General features: G+C 46.9%; 1 protein-coding gene across 1 annotated transcript in view; it reads left to right on the top strand.

Annotated features, from left to right (window-relative positions):
* The window catches only part of TP73 (tumor protein p73), a 309820-nt gene that overhangs the window by 11563 nt on the left and 275820 nt on the right, over positions 1-22437 (top strand). Inside the window, exon 2 of the mRNA XM_086921747.1 lies at positions 7008-7134. Within this exon, the coding sequence (XP_086777873.1) occupies positions 7008-7134 (127 nt within the window). The remainder of the gene's footprint in view (positions 1-7007; positions 7135-22437) is intronic.

The following is a 22437-nucleotide window of genomic DNA, read 5'->3' as shown; positions in this document are numbered from 1 at the left end:
TAAGGTCAAATAACTTTTTAGGTTTGTTTTTAGCGGAATTGAGGAGGGTTCTGAAGTGTATCGCTTTTTCATGGAAGATGTGTTTGTGATAATGAGATCTAGCAAGGCGGAGATTGGATAGATTGGTGATGGAAGAAGAATGTCTCCATAGTTTCTCAAGGTTCCTCAAGTTTTTACTTTCTTCGTAGAGGGCTTTATTGAACCACGGAGCAAAAGGAGTGGGTCTTTTCTTTTTACTTTGCAGTGGAGCAACATTATTAATTGCAGCTGATAGACTGGTGAGACATTGTGTGTTCAGGTCGTTAACATCAGAGTAGGGGTGTAAGATTGGAAATGAGCTCATAGCAGTGTTGCACAAAATGTCAAGGTCGATGCTTTTGGTGGTGCGGAAAAAGGTAGTTGTACTTTTAGGTTGGCCAAGAGTAACAGAATGAGATAGATGCAGAGAGAAGGGGACGAGGAAGTGATCAGATCAGTCTACTGGTATAGGATCATCAGCAGTTAGCATATCTGATTTGGAGATAACAAGATTAAGGATGGAGCCCTTAGAGAGAGGTTGTTTTGTGATATGTTGATCAAGATCATTTCCTAAGAGAAAAGTGGCAAGCCTGTTCACCGCTGAATTTTCAAGATTGCCCAGTGAAGATTAAAATCTCCAATAAAAATCTGATTTTCGCTTTGCGAGTATTGGTTGCTCACTAAGTCGGTGAATTCCTCTGTGAAGGCGAAGCTGTCACCAGGCGGGTGATAGATGATATGGAACCTGACAAGGGAGTTTTGCTGTATTAGAAGCTCCAGAGAAAGGCATTTGAAGGAGCGGAAAGAGCTTCTGGGAACAGCTTTTTTAAAAACTTTATTTTTCGATGTTTTGCAAATTACAAAGCCCTTCCTGCAAGTAGTCGCGTCTCCCATACATCCGTGTCTGTGAACCATCTGGCAGCCAGAAGTATCTGTTCGGCATAATAATAAAGATCAAAGCGTGGGGCTTCCAGCCCCCCTTCCTCAAAGGAGCGCACAACAGTACGGAGGGCAACTCTGCTGCACCGACCCGCCCAGAGCAGGGATATGAGCAGCGTGTTAAGGGTCCAGAAAATCCTAGGCGGTAGAGGGCACATAGTGTTCTGAAGGACATATAGTGTCCTTGGCAGCATCACCATCTTGGAGACAGCCATCCGCCCCATTAGGGACAGTGGTAGAGTGTTCCAGAAGGACACGGGTTGCTGGAGAGACTTAATCACCCGGTCCATGTTGCGGGCGAGGGACTGCTCCTCTGTCGAGGCCACCTGAATACCTAGGTATCGGAAACTGGTCGGTTCCCAACGCAGCCCAAGCTCAGGCAAGCCTTCCAGGGGAACAGTTGGAAGACCCGATAGCTGGAAAATAAGGGACTTACTACTGTTGAGCCGCAACCCGGACACCCCACCAAACCGGTCCAGGTGATACAGTAACCTCGGGAGGGCCTCCCTCAGAGTTTTCAGGTAAAACAAGGCGTCTTCCGCATACAGCGACAATATGTTGCACGTGTCACCCAGCTGAATACCCCAATGTCTCATCTCAGTCCGTATCGTAACAGCAAACGGCTCGATGGCTAGGGCAAAAGTAGCGGAGAGAGGGGGCAACCCTGTCTCTTGCCCCGTCCCAGCTGCCACTCCTCCGATCTCGCTGCTCCTAGACGCACCCTGGCTCGAGGGGAGCTACATAGTATACGAATCCAATGACTAAAATTGGGCCTACCTTCCGGAGGACCTCCTGCAAGTAGCCCCAGTCAACAGTATCAAACGCCTTGGCCAGATCTATGGAGACCAAGACCGTCTGTTCTTCCCTACCTCGTACTTCGTGCTGTATATGGTTCAGACGTCATAGATTCATAGCCGTGTTCCGCCCAGGAAAAAAAACGCATTGATCTTTATGCACCAAGTGCTCCTTGTGGAGTGCTAGCCGTGCGGCCAATAATTTTGTCAGAATTTTGATATCGGAGTTTATCATGGTAATCGGCCGATATGACGAGGGGTCATGTTTGTCGCCCCCTGGTTTCAGGATCATGCATATTTCCCCCTGAGCCATGCTCTGTGGGAGCACTCCACTCTCGAACGCCTCATGGAAGACCTGTAGGAGGAGTGGTGCCAATACATCCCGGTATTCTTGATAAAACTCCGGCGGGAACCCGTCACTTCCCGGCGATTTTGCACGCGGTAAGCGGGCTAGTGCCACGCGGAACTCGGTCGTCAGGCCCGCATCTAATTCCTCCCTATCCGAGTACGAAAGGATCGACATATGCAGTTCCTGTAAATAGGGGAGATATGAGACCTCCGATATGTCAGGGTCTGCCGCGTATACTTGCCGTAGATGGGATTGGAGAACCCCAAGGAGGGCCCGCTCTGAGTAAACCACGTGCCCGTTCAGGTCCCGTAAGGCTACAATACGCTCGGGAGTCTGTTCCCTCCTTAGAATCCAAGCCAGGAGCCGCCCTGACTTATCGCCCTCCCGATGAAGGCGCTGTCTATATTGGCCCAGGGTGTATTTGTCGAGTCTATCCAGTATGTCTTGTAGCCTAGTTCGGGCTGCTGTTTCTGTAGTTTCTGTGGGGCACTGGGGTCCGCTATGTGCTGAGCCTGCAGAAGGGTATCCTCCTCTTTCTGGAGGTCTCAGAGAAGCTGTTTCCGAACTCCATAGGTAAGCCCCATACAAGCGCCCCTCACTACTGCCTTCAGGGCCTCCCATTTAGTGGCCGCGGACAAGCCCCTCTCTCCCCAATTGAGGCCCACATAGTCCCCAATGGCCGTTTCCACGTGCACTTTTCCTACTTGGTCGCTGAGCACATCCACCGGGAGCCTACATGTACGAGGACGAACAATCGAAGGCCCCAAATGAACCATGCAAGCTACTGGAGAATGATCCGGTAAAAAACGAGCCTGGTGAGTAACCTCCACAGACACAGTAAGCTCAGCATTAGCCACTAATACTCTATCTAAATGGCTGTGGGTGTTGTGTGTGGGGGAGAAGCAAGTGTATACCTTCTGCGTTGGGTTCCGCTGGCGCCAAACCTCCACTGCCCCTATATTTCCCATGACCTCCCTGAGGTGTACAGTCATACGGGGTTTTGTGCCCTCCCGGGGCGGAGACCTCTCCAGTGCTGGGTCAAGAATACAGTTAAAGTCCCCAAACCAAAGTGTCAGGCCCCCAGGTTGTGAATCAAGACGTCTTGTAAGGCCCTAAAGAAGGCCGGGTCATCCGTACTGGGTGCATTGGAATTTAAAATGACAATATACCTGCCATCCAGTTTAGCCCTTAGGAGCAGATATCGACCATCAATGTCCGCCTCCATATACTGTATAATATTATCGCCTTATTAGCAAGCTATGTGTAATTGTCAAGTATATAATGTGATTTTATAATTGTCACTTGATGTTATATGAAATTTTTTTTAAATTGTGTTAATTGTTTAATAAAAGCCTATATTTTAGCCAGCTGTAGTTTACTTGTACATCTCTTTGAATCTATATGTGAATTGGACCGCCAAATGTCCTAGGTTGTTACTTTTCATTTATATTTATCGCTAACGACATGCAAAGTGGGTGTACCCAACCTGTAAGCGACTGAAAGCAGTCGCTAACACAGCTATCCCCTATTAGCAAGGCAAGCGAAGCGATAGAAAAATGTGCGCTAACCGTGAATATCGCCAAACCTAACGCCTGCTCAGACCACTTCTTAACCTGTATATCCAATGGGAGGTGGATATTCAGGTTAAGACCCTATTGGCGATAATGCCTGAATATCGCTGAATTTCCAGCGATATTCACGCAGTGAGCCGCTATCGCCGGATATTTTATCGCTTTTGAGATAAACGTTGCAATAGCACGTTATCTCACTGATAATACCCGGTGATGCCCGGCAATAAAAAAAAATGCGCTAAGCTCATTTAGCGATAAATATGCTAATATGCCCCAATGTTCCTGAGAAAAGGTGGATTTTAAGGATTGAATTGCAGGTGGTTGATGTTTGCACCGGGAGAGGGAGATGGTTGAAATAGTGCAGTGATTAGCATTAGCTGGAGAGGAGAAGGTATGGGGGTTGAAGTTGGATGAATTGTAGCTAGCCAACAGGTTGGAAATGTCAGTTGGTTATTAGATTGTGTGATGCTTTTTTGGGGTGAGGGAGCAGAGTACTCCTCTGAAGTTTGAGAAAGTGAGTGCTCGCAAAGGGAATTAGGGAGTTGGGGAGAGTGGAAATGTTGGTACTTAGGTGGGAGATGGTTGTTTGAAGCTGGGAGATAGAAGAGATGAGAAGTTCTAGATTATTTATTTTCTAGGGAGAGCAGAGCTGGAATGTTGGGTTGTACGATGGGTACGGGGGAGGGGTCAGCTTGAGCGAGAGCCTGAAGAGGGGGTGGATACAGGAATATAGAATGGAGGTAGACTCGTCAAGAGATGTTGATTGGAGGTAATTGTCAGAGCAGCTGAGGAGGAGAGAGAATTATCTACACATACATTGAGTAAAGTAGGAGTATTGACTTCTGGCTGAGGAAGAGAATGCTGAGGTCTGTAGTGAGAGGACAGGGAGAGAGGGGATAGAAGTGGGTCATAGGAAGGCAAAAAGTCGGGAGGAGAGAAGAGGGAGTGGCGGAGAAGGTGCGTAGGCTCGGTGCAGTGAGTATATGGGGACAGGAAACAAGCATGAAAAGGGTGGTAGCTGATGGTTATAGAAAGTGTAACGTGCAGCTAGGATAGGGGAAAAGGGGGGGGAGGTTGTCATAAGGGGAGAGAGGATCACGCAGCAGTTCTGGAGTGTTGAGGGGGGTAGAGAGAAATGAAAGGGGTTCGCCCAGGATTCATAAAAAAGGGGGAGGGGAAGGGAGAGGAGGATAAAAAAGGAGAGCAAAAGTTACTGTGGCAGCTGGGAAATCGGGATGTTGGAAAGATGGATTGGATAGCGGGGAGGTTAACCTGGCGAGGGGGAAGTTTCTGTGGAATTCAAGACTGGTATAGGGGTGAAGAGGAGGGAGAGGCCATTGGCTGGGAATGAGTATTCAGGGAAGCATCCCAGAGATGGGGAAAGTCCCAAGAGGTTGCGCCTGAGCTTTTCGAGGTGTCTGTCCACAGAGACACACATGCTTTATTTGCACTTTTACGAGAGGCCTGTGTAAACGGGAACTGAAGTGGCAACTACTTTTTCTAAGCATTTTGGCAGTTCTGGTTCTTCATTTTTACTGGTTAAACATGCCATTTTTCTTACAAATGTCCTTTAGTCTCTCTTTGAAGTTAAGTTTTTTATGTGCCCATGGTGGCCAGTGAGTCATTTAGTCTTGAATATGAATAGCATCTCTTTTATTCAATGTTATTGCACACAACCAGGCCTCAAGTCTTGAAAAAAGAAGTGGGGGGACTTCCCAAGTTAGGCAGAATGGGTGTGACATCACCAAACGTAACGTCACCCTGCGTGACATCGCATGTGGCATCACCCTGCTTAACATCGCATGTTGCATCACAGGATGTGACATCACAGGAAGTCGAATCCAAACCCACGGCCTCACAGGAAGTGACATCTGATCTTAAGACCTCACATATATTTAGCAAGTCTATCATGAGTACATTTGGATGTGTTACAATATTTAATCAATTATATTTTCCATTGGGGTTGTGCCAAAATATTGACACAACCCGACGCAAAATCTGGGCCTCAATTTATAATTATTTATTTTTAAACCCTGCAACAAAGAAATTGACAACAAGGAGAAACCTGGCGGTAAATCAGTTCTGCTTAATTGGTTGCAATATCTGTATTTTAAAATATCTTATAGTTTAAGGCACCTGCTGCAGAGATCTTTGTGTGCCTGCTGCAGAGATCTTTGTGTGCCAGTTAAATCTCAAAGAATCATAATAATGGAACAATAGCTCTGGAGGATAGCGTATTTGCTGGAGAGATTTGTGTTTTGCCTAGTCCTAGTTATGAATCAAAGTACCATAGAGGGTTATATATCTCCTACAAAGCACATTATGTAACATTCAGATGACAGATTTTTATTTTATGCAAATGGATAAGTGCGTTACTGCTTTTAAAACAGAGATCCTTTCGTTACTTGCAGTTAATCATTTGTAATCCTTCTAATATAGCACAGCGAGGTCTGAAGGACATGTTGCCCTACGCCTTGCAACCCTCACAGTCTTATGAAACACATCCTACACGTTTACACACACATGATTTTTTGTCAATGTATAATCTGTACGTGTGATGTAAAGCGCTCCGACACCCTGCATTGGGATTAGTACTGCTAAAGCGCCATAAAAGAAATAAAACAAAATGGTAGTATTTAAATTGGTATTTGTGTAAATACTGGGTGACCAACCCATCTGACATTCTTACATTATATACATATCTCTTATATACAGGTACTGAACAAAGTCAATCACATTTCTCTCTTAAGTACCTGTGAAGTGATTAGATGTGAGCCTTTGTTTCCCCTTTATTGCATCTAGGTATTAGGCTCCCGATAGCTTCCAGCCAGGATATTTCAACAAACAGAGGTCTAATGGCCCCTTAACTTGGCTTTTGTTATGGGCAAGCTGGAACCTGAAAAACACCCCTTCCCACTTGCACGTTGCTGCTTGGAAGAAAAGCAGACAACGTGCAAGCACTGCTGAAAGTGTCCTGGTGTCAGAAAATGACAACGGGACGAGTGCAGCATATTTCTGTGAATTTCAGGAAAAGTAGAAAAGGAACGTGGCTCTCCGCAGTGTAGATGGCATCTACCCTCTGAAAATAGTGGGTAGACGGCATCTGCCCTCGACTCGAACCCTGCACTCAACCATCTTGGTATTTGCAGATCACTACGCACTAACTAAAGCTGCTATGAGTGAAATTTTCTACACAGCCTTGCTACACAGTCTCATGTCGGCTTAGCAGGGCAGTGACACAGGCGGGATCCCAAACAGCCAAGCACTGTGGATAGTTTGTGCTACAGGTCATTGTGTGGCCTGACAGAGTTGTCCTTGCCTTTCTTTTCCCCTCAGGGAACCCGACAGCACATATTTTGATCTCCCTCAACCCAATCACTCCAGCAGCAATGAGGCGAGCAGCCGCCGGGGCGAGGTGAACATGGACGTCTTCCAGATGAGGAGCATGAGTGAATCGATGATGGTGAGTGTCGACATCGTCTCATGACAACAAACTATCAAATTCTTTTTCTGCAGGATTTTTTGCAGACCCACTTGAAGATTCATAGTGGTTGTACGGCATGTAGCAAAAGCTTGAAGTGGTACTCCTCTTTGGGCGCAAAGAGAGGAAGGGTGGTTTAGAAAAGTGCCTAGAGTTGCTTGGCATCTAAGGGTCAAGAGTCCTTTTTTTGCAGTGATGTGGCCAAGAGTATTTTGGGAGGTGGGCTGAAGAACACTTCCAGGGCATAATAGAGACCCCCATAACAGTTTATCTGCTGTACTCATGTGTGGTGGCTCTACAGTAGTGGCTCGTGGAGGGAGTGCCGCGGGCGGTGAGGCAGGGTGGGTGGGGCGGGGGAGGGTCAGGGTGGGTGTTAGTAAACTCCAGCTCACGGCCGACTGGAGTCATGTAAATAAATCAATAAACAAAACAAATGTCATTACGTGCACTGAAACGCATTGGGCGTTTCAGTGTGCGCAATGAAATTTGTTTTATTTATTTATTTGTTTACATTACTCCGGTTGGCCGTGAGCTGGAGTTTACTTCCCCCACCTGCCCCTCCCCCGCCCCAGCCCACCGCCCCGCGGCACTCCCTCCACGAGCCGCTACTGTCTAGTCGTGTATATGTATTGGATCTTCTTGCATCTGTTGCGATTATACTCATGTGTGTGAGAGCTCTACTCTTGTGTCTACCAGTATCAGTCATGTACTTCGTAGCTCTAGTCATGTATGTTATGGCTCTACTCATGTGGCAGCTCTTCTCTTGTGAGAAATGATTCTCGTCATGTATGTGGCTGCTCCACTCGTGAATATGGGGGCTCTATTCATGTGTGTGTCTGCTCTACTCTGAAGTTTGGCAGCTCTACCCTTGCGTGTAATGGTTCTAGTCATATATAAGAAGCTCTGCTCATGCATGTAGCAGCTCTATTATAATAGTGTAATGTGGAAGTTCTATGTGGTGGCTCTACTCATGTATGTGGCAACTCTTCTTCCATGTGTGGAAGCTCTACGCTAGTGTGTGGCAACTCTATCCTGATGAGCAATGACTCGAGTCATGTACGTGGTGGCTCTTCTTGTGAATGTGGCAGTTCTACCCATGTTTGTAACAGTTTTAGTTATATATGTAACCGCTCTAGTCATATATGTGGCAGTTCACTTGTGGCATGTATTAACTCCATTCTAATGTGTGGCGGGCCTACCCCTGTGTGTAACAACTCTATTCATCGACATGATGGCTCTACTTGTGGATGTGATGGCTTGAGTTTTGTGTGCGGTGGCTCTACCCTTTTATGTAACAGCTTTAGCCATTGATGGGGAGGTTCTAATCGTAACTGTGGCAACTCTACTCATCTGTGTGGAAACTCTGTATGTATGGCGGCTCTATTTGTGTGCAACTGGTGTTCGCAGCCAGTGGCAGGTCTTCGGTGAGCTGAGTTAGTGTCCACATCCACACCATGCACTTTCATCTAAAGAGACAACGGACACGGACCACTGACCAAGTAGCAAATGTTAAGGCTTCATCAAAGTGAGACTATATACATGATTTGTCACCTTTGCTAGCAAAATCATTCCACCAAAATCATTGGGGTAGTGGAAATGACATCATATGCTCTTTGGTCCCCATGCCTGTGTCATCAAAAGAATTGACGTCGCACAACTTTTGACCATTTAAGAAACAAGTGTTTATAAAAACAGGAGAATACACCTTTCTAATAAATAGTGACTGGTTGCAATAACAAACAGCTAGTTACTGGACTAAGAAAAACTGAAAGGCAGACTTACTTTTCAATAACCAATAGTAGTAACCGGCATGGTTAGACTGCAGACGTTCCAAAGCAATCAAGAATGACTAAACCTGGCAAATTAGGGATAGCAATTGCGACAGCTAGCTACCCATAAAAGATGGAATTATGAAAGTAAGTTGGTGATGAGCTGGTAGATATATGAAGATCTGGCACGGGATTGATACACCACTGGGAAACTTGAAAATGAGTCTAGACTTAGGTGAAGTTAAAAGAGATCTCTGAGTGCTGAAAACTCTAGTGCAGTGTGCCCATGTGCAAAGCCATGTTATCAAAGCACAGAATTAATGAAAAGTAGTGATGGCTAGAAGGGGAGACTTAAAAGTTGACTAGCTGCAGAGGGCTCATGAGGTGTTCATGATGCTGGAATAGCTATAGAGGCAAAACAAAGCTACAAGTCCTTGGGTAGAAAAAGGAGGATGTTTGGGTGTCTAAGGAAAGGTATTATCAGTGTGTTACTGCTGCACAAATTACTGGTGAGATCTCACCGGAAGTAAGATGTCTGGTTCTAAAGACTTCTGAAGGGCCCATGTAGAGTATGGGGCCCAATTCAAAAAAGCCTTGTCTAGGGCATTTTGCCAAATTCTAAAAGCCTCCTCTAGAGCATTTTGCCCACTTTGCCTCATCTCCAGCATTGTGTCCAAGCCAGGTGGCATCATTTGAAGTTTTATGTCGAATGCTGACGATCAAGGGCAGAATGAAATACACGGGAGATAACACCGAGACCTGGATGGTGCACGTTATTGTTAAATGCCTCAAATTCGAGACCCAAGAGCCAAAACGTGTAGACAATGGAAGAAATGAGAAATGTGGGGGAGGTGTGACAGCTATACTGGTGGTCTTTAACAGTCAGATGCCAACTTTCAGTGCTGGTCAATATTTAGAGAGCCAATAATGGAATAATTAGATAATATGATCCCCTGCTGTTCAACCTCTTAGCAGATGCAACGGTCCAATACCTAAAATCCTTGGCTTTTAATGGTCATTATAGGACTTCTATCCTACAGCCATCCACTGATATCCCATCTGTCCAGTCAGCAGGATTACCAACTAATATGGTACAAGATTTAAAAAGAACAAGTAGTTTTTGAGCCCTTTTTTCTCGACTTTAACCATCAGTTTAACCGGGATTCCATCAAAAATATTTGTATCCTCCAAAAAACTGACGAGACATGTCAGCAACCATGCCCATTCAAGCTTGCAGAATCTTGGCAAAGGCAGGAACCACACAGAGATGTTATGAGCAGATGCATCCCACGTCTCCATGCTCCAACATGCAAACCACCAGCCCCCATAAAATACCACACACCGAAGGCGGGGCGCCACCTCTCTTCCCAGAGAGTAAGCCATGCTGTAATTTGCTCAGGCAGGGACATGCCAACACCAGTTTTACAGCAATATGCATGTATCATTTAATGAGGGCTGGAAGAGCACAGGGAGCCAAAAGAAGAAAAAAGTTTTTTTCTTTTTTTTGGTGGCACAGACAATGTTCTGATCGGATACCTTTGCGATGAGGTATTGCTTTCGCACCACAATTAGAAATTTATCTGGATTATACTAGGGCGCTCGTTGCTGCTCTGGCATGTCTGAAGGCGAGACCAAACACACATGACAGAGAAATACAAGTAGACAATGTTGTGACATTCTGAGCAAGGAGGCTACGTCGGTGCTGGGTGTTTGATAATGTTTTATATTCAGCCAGATTAGTGCTCACCACTGTAAGGTGTCCTCTAGAATAATTTGCACCAGCAGTTCACAAAAAGTCTAAAACTTTCCTCAAATGTAAAGGAATTTGAAGTTGGGGGCTAAAAATTAAGTTGGTACCCTTAGTTTGATTTATGGGAGCAGTGCTAACACAGTAAACACTCAGATTGGAAAACTGAGAGGAAGCCAGAACAGCACATCAAGAACACGATGGCTCAGTGAAATGAGAGGAAAAACAAACAAGAAATTGAGAAGAAGGGTGGAGGGGCCATTGAGAAAAGCTTGGGTAAGAAATGGGGAGAAGGGAAGGGCTAGGAGATGAGGAGTCATGGGCAAAGCACATTAAGAGGGAGGCCGGACGGGGCAATGTCATTAAAACGAACGAGGCAGGAAGTTGTGAGAAGGGGTCAGTTTTTAAAATTGGGTGAATATGTTTTGTTGCTTCCCTGGTACTTGGTCAGCGACTAAGGTGTTAGGTAAGAATAAGAGGATGTGGGTACGGTGAGTTCTGGGTTTCCAAAACCATGTGTTGATGAGGCTTAAGATAATATCTTTATAGGTTTATAAAGCATCTTGATTACAAACTAACTTAAATCAATGCGCATAAAGATGTACACAAGGAGAAAGTCAGATATCAGTTCTGTTCTAATAGAATGTCTCGTGGTCTGATTAAAAAATCAGGAGGCCAGTGCTTCTTATATAGCATTCATTCAAAATATATGTAATTCTTTCTTGAAACAGTTTGATTCAGTTTATTATCAGTATGTCTTTGATAAACACTGTCTATGCCAACACGTGTTTTGTACGTTCATTTCCTTCTCAAGGCTAATCGCAAGTTCTGTCCATAGGACAGATTCCTTTTAATGTATAGCCTTTGTCCGTAAGCAACCATCAGTCTTCAGAAAACGAATGAATGTGTCAGCAAGAAAAGTATGTTTCAAGAAAATACTGATAATGAGACTCAAAATGTTCAAATAAAGACCGCAAATGCTGAATTAATAATATGTAAATTAGACTGGCCTACAAACGTCTTTATTAGATCATGACATTGGCATTGCACATCGGGATATTGTGTACATTGGTTTTGGGAAGTACATAGAGTGTTATTAATAGCTTGGTGGATTGGATAGTTCCTCAAAACCCAATGGATATCTTGTCTGCCATATTACAAGTGTCATAGATTTTGTACAGGGCCGGCTTTAGAGCTGATGTTGCACAGTGCAAGAATCTTTTTTGGTTCAGATTCCCTCACTACCACCCAGCATAAGTGCCCCGCATCTCCCCATAGCCCCTCCCTCAAATACATTTCTTTTGTTTTAAGGCACTGGTAAGGGCTGGTTTTACTAATCCACTCAGCACTCCACATAAAATACAGATCTGTTCTTTGCAAAAGGCATCTTAAACCTCTGTGCATTGTCAAAACTCTCACTAGCCAAAACTACGATCTCTCGCTCTAACAGTAGCATTAATCACAAGGGTTTCAAGACCATTTTGATTGCTGACTGAAAGCTGGATGGACATGGAACTCTGCAACAGGTGCTTTTAAATCGTACTTTATTGCTGAGCCCAGCAACCCAGCGCCGTCAGCGCCCAGTGTGGCCGCACCAGTAGCACCGCCCTAAAGCCAGCTCTGGATGCACTTATAATACAGCAGACATGACATCCTCCACGTGTTTGATGGAGAATTCAATCTGCCAAACTTTAAATAAGGCCCATAGTGTGGGAAACTTTCCACCTGTATCCTACGATAGATACTTGATTAGGAGAAGGTGCTTAATCTGTTTCCGAATGCCTTGTGGGTCTGTACTTTCATCTGTGCTAACACAAACTATTCCATAGTGTCTGACCTGTGCCCAGCATGCAGAGCGTCTCTCCCCATGAATGGATGAAAGGGTCCATTTCCAGTTGTGTGTTATGCCAGCTTGTATTTGTAAAGTGCATCATCAGCCAGTGCATTGGCCTTCTTGGCGCTGAACGTGCGAACAATGAGACCACATACCTAGGTGGATACCGTCCTTGCACCACCCCTGGGGTCGGCAGCTCCTAGTCTGGGGAGCAGGGCGTTAAGTGGGCCGGGTCTTGCCAGTGCTAAGCACCGGAAATTCTAAAAAGCGGGTGCTGGGACGGGTCTCTATCAGGCTTCCCATTTTTTCTCTCACCCTCAGAGTGAGAAAAAAAATCCTAATTCTGCAGCAGTACCACTGCCCAAAATCAATGATGTAACTACAGAGAGATATCAGAACTGATGCATTTTCAATATTATATACAACAAAGCCGTAGTTGTTGCTTATTGCTCTTTTACAACTAACAACCATTGACAGAGCCAATATTCCCGGATTCTTGTAGGTGTAATGTTACTTGCTGTATTATATATCCGGATGCAATGAAGCAGCAAAATACCAGTTGGGCGTCACACTCTGCTAAGCACAGATTTTAAGATTCCTGTGTTTTTAAGCCATGCCTTTAATTATATTGGCCACGCCCCTATAAGAGACCCTCCGGTTTTTTCATCCCACTTATAGCACTGGTGAGGAGTCGTCAAAAACACTACAATAAAACTTCACAAGAAGGTCTTTAAGGTCAAGTTACACACAGCTTCTGCTTTAATTCTTTGCCCCAAAAAGAAATAGTGTCCGATGTCAAAAAGTACTTGCAAAAATGGAAGCTTAAGAAAGCTGCTTGGAGGTAAGATCACCCAATGTAGAGGGTTCTCGGGTTGTCCTGCCATAAGTGAGACATCCTATACTGGATTTATTCTTTGCATTTTGACACTTGCAGTTCTGTTTGTTCCAGTGGAAACGGAGATCCCAGAGAGTAAAAAAACAAGAAGTGATGAGCAACTAGCATGAGAAAAGGACACAACATGAGATAATATTAACGTGTTCTTCTATATGTAGCGCTTCAAAGCGCGCTTTTCCAGGTCTAACTGTTCTGCATAAGAGGTGTTACTATCGGTAATTTAGTACGCTGCTTGACGAGCTCACAAGGAGAAAGTGGCGCGGGGGTCTTGTCTAGATTTAAACTCGTAGAGCTAACTTTTCCGGTTAAGGCATCACAATCATTTTATTATAGATTATGCAAACATTATAAGCACCGCGAATAGTAGAAGTTACTATTACTCAATTTTCGGATATTTCGTTTTTATCGTTCGAAAGAGTCTTGACCTGCTAAGACTCGAATTCGAGACCTTGAGATCGCCGCATTTGTCAGCTGTGAGCGTTTAAGTCACCGAAGCATCGTGGCATCCCCTGCCCTCCCCCAGTTACGACAAGGGGTATTTTCCCTCCCTTTGCAGCGCGTTTTCCACCTCTTCCCGGGTTTTGTCTCGAGAAAGCGGCAGGGACGTGTGCGCGGCCAGGGGACCAGCTGCAGAGCAGAATGCTAATTATGCTCAGTGCCAGTTTTCGGATCCGTGCCTGCCCCCAGCTGCACCCCCAAGCCAAGACAGGCAGGGTGCACTGCAGCTTGTTATTGACACCGGTGGGAGGGGGCGAGGGGCTGGTCATTGCCTAACCATCTGTGTATGCTTGGGGCCTCGTGCGCAGGACGTAATCGCGCCACGCCACCTCGGGGCCCGCCATGCTCAGGCCGCGCACGTCTTTCAATAATAGTTTTAATGCGCAGCTAAACTACAGCTCAGTTTACCGGATTGGGATATCTTTGGTTTACGTGTGTTTACAAGACGATGACTGAAGGGGGCGCACTCCGAAAAAACATAGTACCATCAAAGTCCAAGTGTAATGACGCCACAGGCAGTGATGGAACAGGAAGTGGTGTGTAGTTCTAGTATACTCCTGACTGTAATATGACTAGGCCTATTTTAGTCAGAAATGAGCTACAATCTAGGCTATGTTGCACATACAAATGCAAATATAGGGAGTAGTTACATCTGAGAATGCAAAGCAGTGACTCTTTTTGACAATAAGCAAACCTACATTCAAGTAACAATGCCTGTATTTATAAACATCTATTAATTTGTAATTTAGGAAATAAAAAAAATGTACATACCTGCTCTGCAATTAAATATATATCAAGGAATGTATTTAATGCTTAGGGAACAGTGCACTCTGGATCATTTGTATCTCGAGCTCGTCAGGTGGGCAGAGGAGATGACATGCAAAGTTGAAAAATAATTATTTGTGACGCATTAAAAGTGGAACTTGTGCAATCATGTTTTCAATAATGTTGCCACCTTTCTGCTCAATTTTGAACTAAAAGGAGGCTCTTGCCTGGGGTTTAAAAACACCAAGTGTGACAACATTGCAACTTTATGATATGACATAGCGTCGCGCAATAAAGTCACTGTCCACAACTTCTTAGTCAGCAAGAAAGGCCACTTTATTAAGACAGGTTATAAACAACACATCAAATCACTTCTTTATTTTTTTATTTAATTACTTATTCAAACTGCTCTCAGCCTAACAGATCATTCCTAGCCACTGATAAACCCCCCACCAAGTTAACTCTAACCAAACCAGAACCCCCTAACTCTTATGTATACCACTTCCTTTCCTACAACGGCCTATTAAGGATGGACCAACCCGCTCCAGGCTGCCCACCCCCCACTAAAAATCCGCCCAAAAAGAAAAAACAACCTGTCTTAAAGTGGCAAAATAAAAAACCCAACTAAACCAGCACGTAAGTACTGGAAAAACAAAAAAGGCCTAAAGAAAAAAGGAGGAGGGTGGGTGGGACAAAAACGAACCTTGCCGCCCGCCTCCCTAGTGCTCAATGCTCCCTTGCCCTGCGCTGGCCCTAATTCCCCCACCTGGCCCTCACTAATCAACCCCCACCTGCCGTGGCCATTGACCCGCGCGAACCTACCCGGGGAGAGACCGGCTCGCGCACGGCTCTCCTCGGGTCCCCCCTCGCGCAATAAAGTCACTGTCCACAACTTCTTAGTCAGCAAGAAAGGCCACTTTATTAAGACAGGTTATAAACAACACATCAAACCACTTCTTCATTTATTTATTTAATTACTAATTCAAACTGCTCTCAGCCTAACAGAGCATTCCTACCCACTGATAAACCCCCCACCAAGTTAACCCGAACCAAACCAGAAGCCCCTAACTCTTATGTATACCACTTCCTTTCCTACAACTGCCTATTGAGGATGGACCAACCCGCTCCAGGCTGCCCACCCCCCACTAAAAATCCGCCACCCAGGAAAACCTTTAGAGTTTTCCTGCCCCACCCAAACAGTGAAACTGAACTCTGAGAGCACCACAATTGAAAATCAAGAACTTTTGCAATTAAATCGCGTAACTCTAAAAGATAAAATGAGTGACCCATGCGAGAAAGGTGGACACCATCCTCACGAAATAGTTGCCATTCCGAAACCTGCAAAATGAGGTGGGGCCAAAGCATAAATACAGAAATCATTGCAAAACAGTCTCCTAGAACTATACAGCTTCTTCCGTGCTTTGTCCATCGCAGAATCATTCCTTGCACCAGTCCAGTGAAGTCGAGGCACAAATTATGTCCTGATCACCATGTTGCTCGCCCATGCCTCTCTGAGTACCTCCAGATCCATGTGCCGTGTTTTAATCAAAGTTAAGCCAGATAAAGAGACCAGGTTGTTCTCGCCCAAAAGAATGACTAGCAGGTCAGACGGGCCCCTACCCTTAAAACCCAGAGTAGCCAGCAAAGGAAACAAACTCCTCCAACGCATTCCTCCAATACCATGCCAACAACCTCCTGTGTTAAACTGTTAAGACCTAAAGATAGCCCACAAAGTTGTCCTTCTGCAGCCACTGCGGCCCAAGACACGAAGGAGTGTCCAATAATCCAAACCCTCCTGTTTAAACCAGCCAGCCTGAACCAGGGACCTAGTAGAAAAATAAATGTTAACGAAGCAAAGATGTGCTACTTTCTCACATATTGCTCGCAACACCCCGACCTCCACCTCCCAATTCTCCGGATCTGAGACCAGTCCCACCCCTGCCGGGCAGCCTCAGTCGTCGCCCCAATCCTAAAGGAATGGGTACCAAATTGTGAAAGCTCCAATCCCAGAGCTAACAATACCTTCCATAACACAGCCAATACCTGGACAACTGTAACGGGAATGCCATCAGCGTGACAAAAGATCACACCAGACGAAAAAGCACAAGACTTCAAAAAGACTCCCACTCACACACCGGGCAAAAAGCCACAACACCACTTCTACCAAGAAAACCCACTTACCTCTACCCAGCTGGTCCGTTTTGGAAGCGCCCAAACAGATGCGCAACCTATCTGGTTCAAGAACCACTTCCTCACTGGTCATGCCCACCCTAGTGCACAAGCCCAAAATCTCAAAGGCCCGAAAGGCCCCCCCGAAAAAACAACCACACAAAACACAACCTAAATTTGAAATACTCAAAACTCATCATAACAGCAAACCCTTTAATTGAAACAACATTTGTTGGAGCAATCCAAAGTGACTGGCCGGCGCAAACACCTGGAAACAGACTGCAGCCTACCCAGGCCCTTCAAAACCTTGACCAACACCTCCCCACCGGAACTCTTCCCCACGAAGCAGCCCATAAAAAGAGACCCCCGCCAATTTGACAGAGATGGCAACTTAAAACATCAACAAACTTGTTACTCCAAATCCCAGACGTAGGTTTCTCCGATAAGTGTGAACCTAACGGCATACCAATTCCAGAGTAAGGAACCCCTTCACTTGAAGGCATTGTGTGAGCATCATCCCCTGTCTGCCCCGCTCGTACGGCGGTATCATCCCCTTGTGACTTACTTCACAGCAGCATGCCGCTCAGACAGCTTGGTAAGAGCAACTTGCTCACCATCATCCCCATCCCCAACACCAAGAGAACGATTACTTTTGACGGGGAGACTCTCCCCTTGTTGCCACACAGACCACCACCCTTCCTGACCTTTAGGCAACTGCGCCAACTTTTGTCGAGACACCGCAGAAATCCCCTTGGCGTGGCTTTGTTGAAGACAGAACTCCCACTTTTGCGTGGTCCGCACCAGACTCCTGCAAAAAACTAACGACATGGGATTGACCTCCATCGTAATACTCCCATTGGATACCATCACTGCGCACTGCGCCCTGTTCCTGAAAAGAGGAATCCGCTCCAGAAACCTCTTCCGCTCTCCCCTCCCCAACAAACCGCCGTTTGGGCAGCCCGCAACATAGTCCCCTGTCCGCTCACGTGAAATGGCGGCATCGTCCCCTCCAAACGTATTATTCACATCAGCTTGCCGCACAAGCAGCGTTTGAAGAGCAACTTGCTCCCCAACAACCACATCCCCAATACCAATAGATCTAGTACGAAACTGGGAGACTCTCCCCTTGTTGCAAAACAGACCACCAGCCTTCCTTACCTTTCGACACCGCAACATTCTCTGTTGAAACAACTCAGGGTCCCCTTGACGCGACGTGATTGACGATGAGACTTGAACTTTTGCATGTTCGCACAGTACTCCTGCAAAATACTGAGAGAAACAGATTGCCCCAACCCACCCCTCTCATTTGTGACTTGAACATGTGCAACATCCTCAATTCGTAATTCACCCCCCTCCCTGTTATCATTAGAGACATCCAAAATAAGGTCATCATCATGTCCAACATAAACCCCACAGCCCCTAGGCAACTTGCCATCACCAAGTCCACCAACGTTAGAATGCCATTGGATAACTTTGCTGCACACTGCGCCTCACATTCCAGAAGAGAAATCCGCTCCAGATCCCCTTCCAGTGCCCTCCACCCCTGACTGAAACGCCTCCTGCTCAGCCCGTAACTGTGTCCTGTCAGCCGAGGACTGACGCACTGTAGCCGTAACCTTGCAGTTGTAGCCGCTCAAGCCAGACTGCACCGTACTGATATACCCACAAACCCCGGCCGCAGCAGTGGAAACAACCGCGCATGAATCGCCAACTGGAGCAGGCTCCCGGACAAGGACACCGCAGCATGCATAGAGTCAGGCCCAACCACCTTGCTTCCCAAAGGAAAAGGAGCGTAGGTCGGTGGCAACACACCCCCATGCCCCACAAGCAAACCGACGGCGGAAACAAGTGAACCAAGGGCCCCAGGCTGAACCTGCTGGGAGAGGGGTTCACACCTAAACCCTGCCAATTAATTGGAGAGACGTAGCGAAAACCTGGCCAGCCCCACTACACAACGGAGAAACAGGGGCACGAGGAGGGGCCATTGTACCCAGAACCATGCCGATGTGACGCTTAGAGTATGTCCATTCGTATCCCCTCCCTATGTATATAGAGATAACTCTAAGCACTAGTATATGCATTAGCCCTCTGTACTCTACAATTCCTAAGTAACACTTAGAGTATACCCATGTGTATCCCAACCCAAGTATACAGAGATAACTATAAGCACCAGCCTCCTCATTGTGCGACCCTACAGCCTGCACCCTCACAAGTTCCCTCTGTGAATCCCCCCTGCAACTCATGCAAAACTTAAAGTTAGATATGTATGTAGTTAGTCAGCCATTCACACGTTTCTAGAAAGCGCAAACCCCACCCGAAGGCGCCAGAGCGCTCCCCCAAAAGAACAGGCTGATACATGAGGAGAACATTACACGTGAACAGATTACAAAAGCAGACTTTAAGTAACAGGAGGTAAAAGCGACAATTGTGAGTAAACAAAAGACATGGGTAGCAAAAGCGCCAGGAGGAAAAAGTGACAAATGTGCAGGTTACAAAGGAAAACCAAGAACAAGTAGAGGTATAATACTGCAATATAAGCTAGACAACCAGGCACCAGCATAAACGTAACGTAAGCAATGGGGGCACCTGTGCAAGTATCAAAGGCAAACAAAATGTGAGAGGAAGCACACTGTGTGTTACAAGGGAAAAAAAGTGTGTCCAAACCGGTGCAACATTACCAACCTCCCCATCACGTACCTCTCCCTCCTCCCAATCATCATCATCAATATCCAAATGCAAGACATCATCCTCAACATAATTTCCACTTCCACCAGGAATCTCCACATCTCCCACACCTCCATCATTAGACTCCCATTGGATACCATCACTGCGCACTGCGCCCTGCCGCTGAAAAGGAGGAATCCGCTCTAGAAACCCCTTCCGCTCTCCCCTCCTCAGAAGCCGCCTTTGGGGCAGCCCGCAAACCACTTGGTATTGAAACAGGAAGATATGTGGTAGTAGGAGCCTTACGCCTACGGCCGCTCAGACCGGACCGCGCCGTTACCGAAGCACCTAACTCCCCATCCGCACCCAGAGGAGTCACCGCCGAATCCCCACCAGCGCCCAACCACACCCAACTGCCGCCGCCCAGAGTCCCATGCCGCCGGTCAGAAAAATCAAGGGGCGCCCCCCTAGGCTTGGGGAAGGACACAGGGGGGTTTAATGTGGGCAGCCGAGGCGTCCCCAACAAGATGCACACCCCCAGAAGGCTGGGAAAAACAACGTGAAGCAAAGGGGAACCAACATCCCCCCTTGGAGGCCCCTGCGCAACCTCACTCACGTGAAGAGCATGTGAGGGGAGCTCCGCACTATCAAACCTGACAACCCTGGGCAAAGGTCGAAGAAACCTTGGGCAAACAGGCCACCTGCCCCACCAAAATCCTCAACAGGACCAGGGAACACAGCAGAAATCGCAGGAACCCCAGTGGCAGCACATGGTGCAGGCGAAAAATGCGCTGCCCATTCCACACTAAGATCTAAACCAGGCTTGGGGTACTCCACCCCTGCAGTGGGGGCAGGAACAGAAGAAGACCTTACCCGGGGCCCACAGGACGAGCCTCTGTGCAGCAAACTCCGCCCCGCCTAACTCTAACATTCAAGGCAGGCTTAAGGGCCTTGCTAGAGAAAAACGCCACTCCCCTGCTTCAGGGGCCTCCCGCCGGACACCCCACGCAAGCCAGCAGCCCCATGAGGGGCAGGACAGACCTGCAGGAGGGGGCCCGGCACTCCGGAGGGGGCTGGCAGCTGCTCCGCGTGAACCGCCTTACCGTCGTCCTCGATCTCAGCCGGAGTGAAAAGGCATGCAGACACGGCCCTCGCGAATCCCCCAGCCGCCTTACGAACGGGGCAAGCAAGTCCCACCCAGGCCGCACCAGGGACTCCAGGGCACAACAAATCTTCACGCCCCGCCTGGCAAAGGACCCGGACCGCCGACCGCACTTCCTCAGAGTCCGTCATCACAAAAACGAACCTTGCCGCCCGCCTCCCTAGTGCTCAATGCTCTCTTGCCCTGCGCTGGCCCTAATTCCCCCACCTGGCCCTCACTAATCAACACCCACCTACCGTGGCCATTGACCCGCGCGAACCTACCCGGGGAGAGACCGGCTCGCGCATGGCTCTCCTCGGGTCCCCCCTGAATATGTGAGCAGCAAAACACACAAGATGATGGACGGAATGTTGCATTAAACTCAGATCTATGACTGGGGTGAATGTTTTGCCATTGTGCAACACTCCGTCCATCATCTTGTGTGTTTTACATATGTGAGCAGCCACCGTGTTGAGGCATAAGCAAGATGAAACCTTACATCTTCAGTTCACAATGAAATGTACCAGTGGCAGCTCTCAACGTTTTGAACAGACACAACACTAAGTTCAGGGTCGCATGATGCAGGGGCGGCTCTAGGCTCATGGCGGCCCTGGGAAGGGAGCGTAGGTAGGCGGCCCGGAAGAGGGGGTCCGGACGGGGCGGAGTGCGGAGGCCAGTGAAGAGGGGGGGGTCAGGGTGTTTGGAAGTGGAACAGAGCCGGAGGCCGCCAAATCCCTGCCAGGGGCCGCCACGAAAATATGTATCCATCCTCAGAGGATTATTATATTAAGGATATATATTGGCGTGGTGGCCCCTGGGGTTTGGTGGCCCTGTGCAGGTGCACAGCTTGCACATGCCTAAGGCCGCCCCTGCATGATGAGCATGCATGCAAATCCATTAGAAGTTTTCCAGTTGTGCCTGACTGGCCTGTAGTTAACGTTGGTGACTGGGTTGCTCCAAAGAATACTAACCTTGTAGGTTTGCTGCTTTATAAGCAGGGCCACTGGAATTATGTGTCAACGGAGCGTCAAATTATGCAGCGTAGTTATGCCTCAAGAAAAGACAAGCTCTGTGGCATACTGCTGCACAGTCAGTGACAATATTGTTTTGTTAATTTGTCATTCTGGCACAAATTAATACTGTTTCTGCAAATTTGCACCTCATTACCACAAATGTAATACCTGAATACCAAATCAGAAACTGAATGGTCCTTATTTAACCTTGCAAAGGATCTGCCATAGCATGGAACTGAATTTGCTTTTCATGGTCTGGCTTGACAGCACAGCTGTCGCCAGACAATTATGTGAGCATCACTAGAGAGGGACTTTGTCTCCGCCCACAGGTTGTGAGCCAGGAGTACATGTTTCGATTGGGCAGAAGTTGTTTGCTTTCACAAAAAAGTGCTTGCCCTCAACGCTGTGATTATTTTGATTATTTATCCAGCTGCCTAACCTTGAACTTTCAGGGCCATCCGCATGCCATTGGAATGCTATTAAAGTGTCTTCGATAACTAGATAATTTATGTTGTTTTTCTCTGGCAGCAGCAGCACAGATGGGAGGAGGACAGTCATTAACCTACATGGGTTTTTAGGCCTGGATTGACAGTGCAACTGTCACATGACCTTTAACCTACACCAATATTTTTCTACAGTTCTCTGCTTCCACATAAATACATGTCTATGCCCATGCCATTTAATTGTAATGCTTCACATCACCATACAACATTCCTTTAAAGCCAGGCATGTTGACATAACCAATGCTTGTTTATTCAAATGAACTACGACATTTATATTTCTCAAACAG

Source organism: Lissotriton vulgaris, chromosome 5, assembly GCF_964263255.1.
Source record: "Lissotriton vulgaris chromosome 5, aLisVul1.2, whole genome shotgun sequence".
NCBI classification, from domain to species: domain Eukaryota; kingdom Metazoa; phylum Chordata; class Amphibia; order Caudata; family Salamandridae; genus Lissotriton; species Lissotriton vulgaris.
Note: the sequence above shows the minus strand (reverse complement) of the source record. Positions and strands in the feature narration are given on the sequence as shown.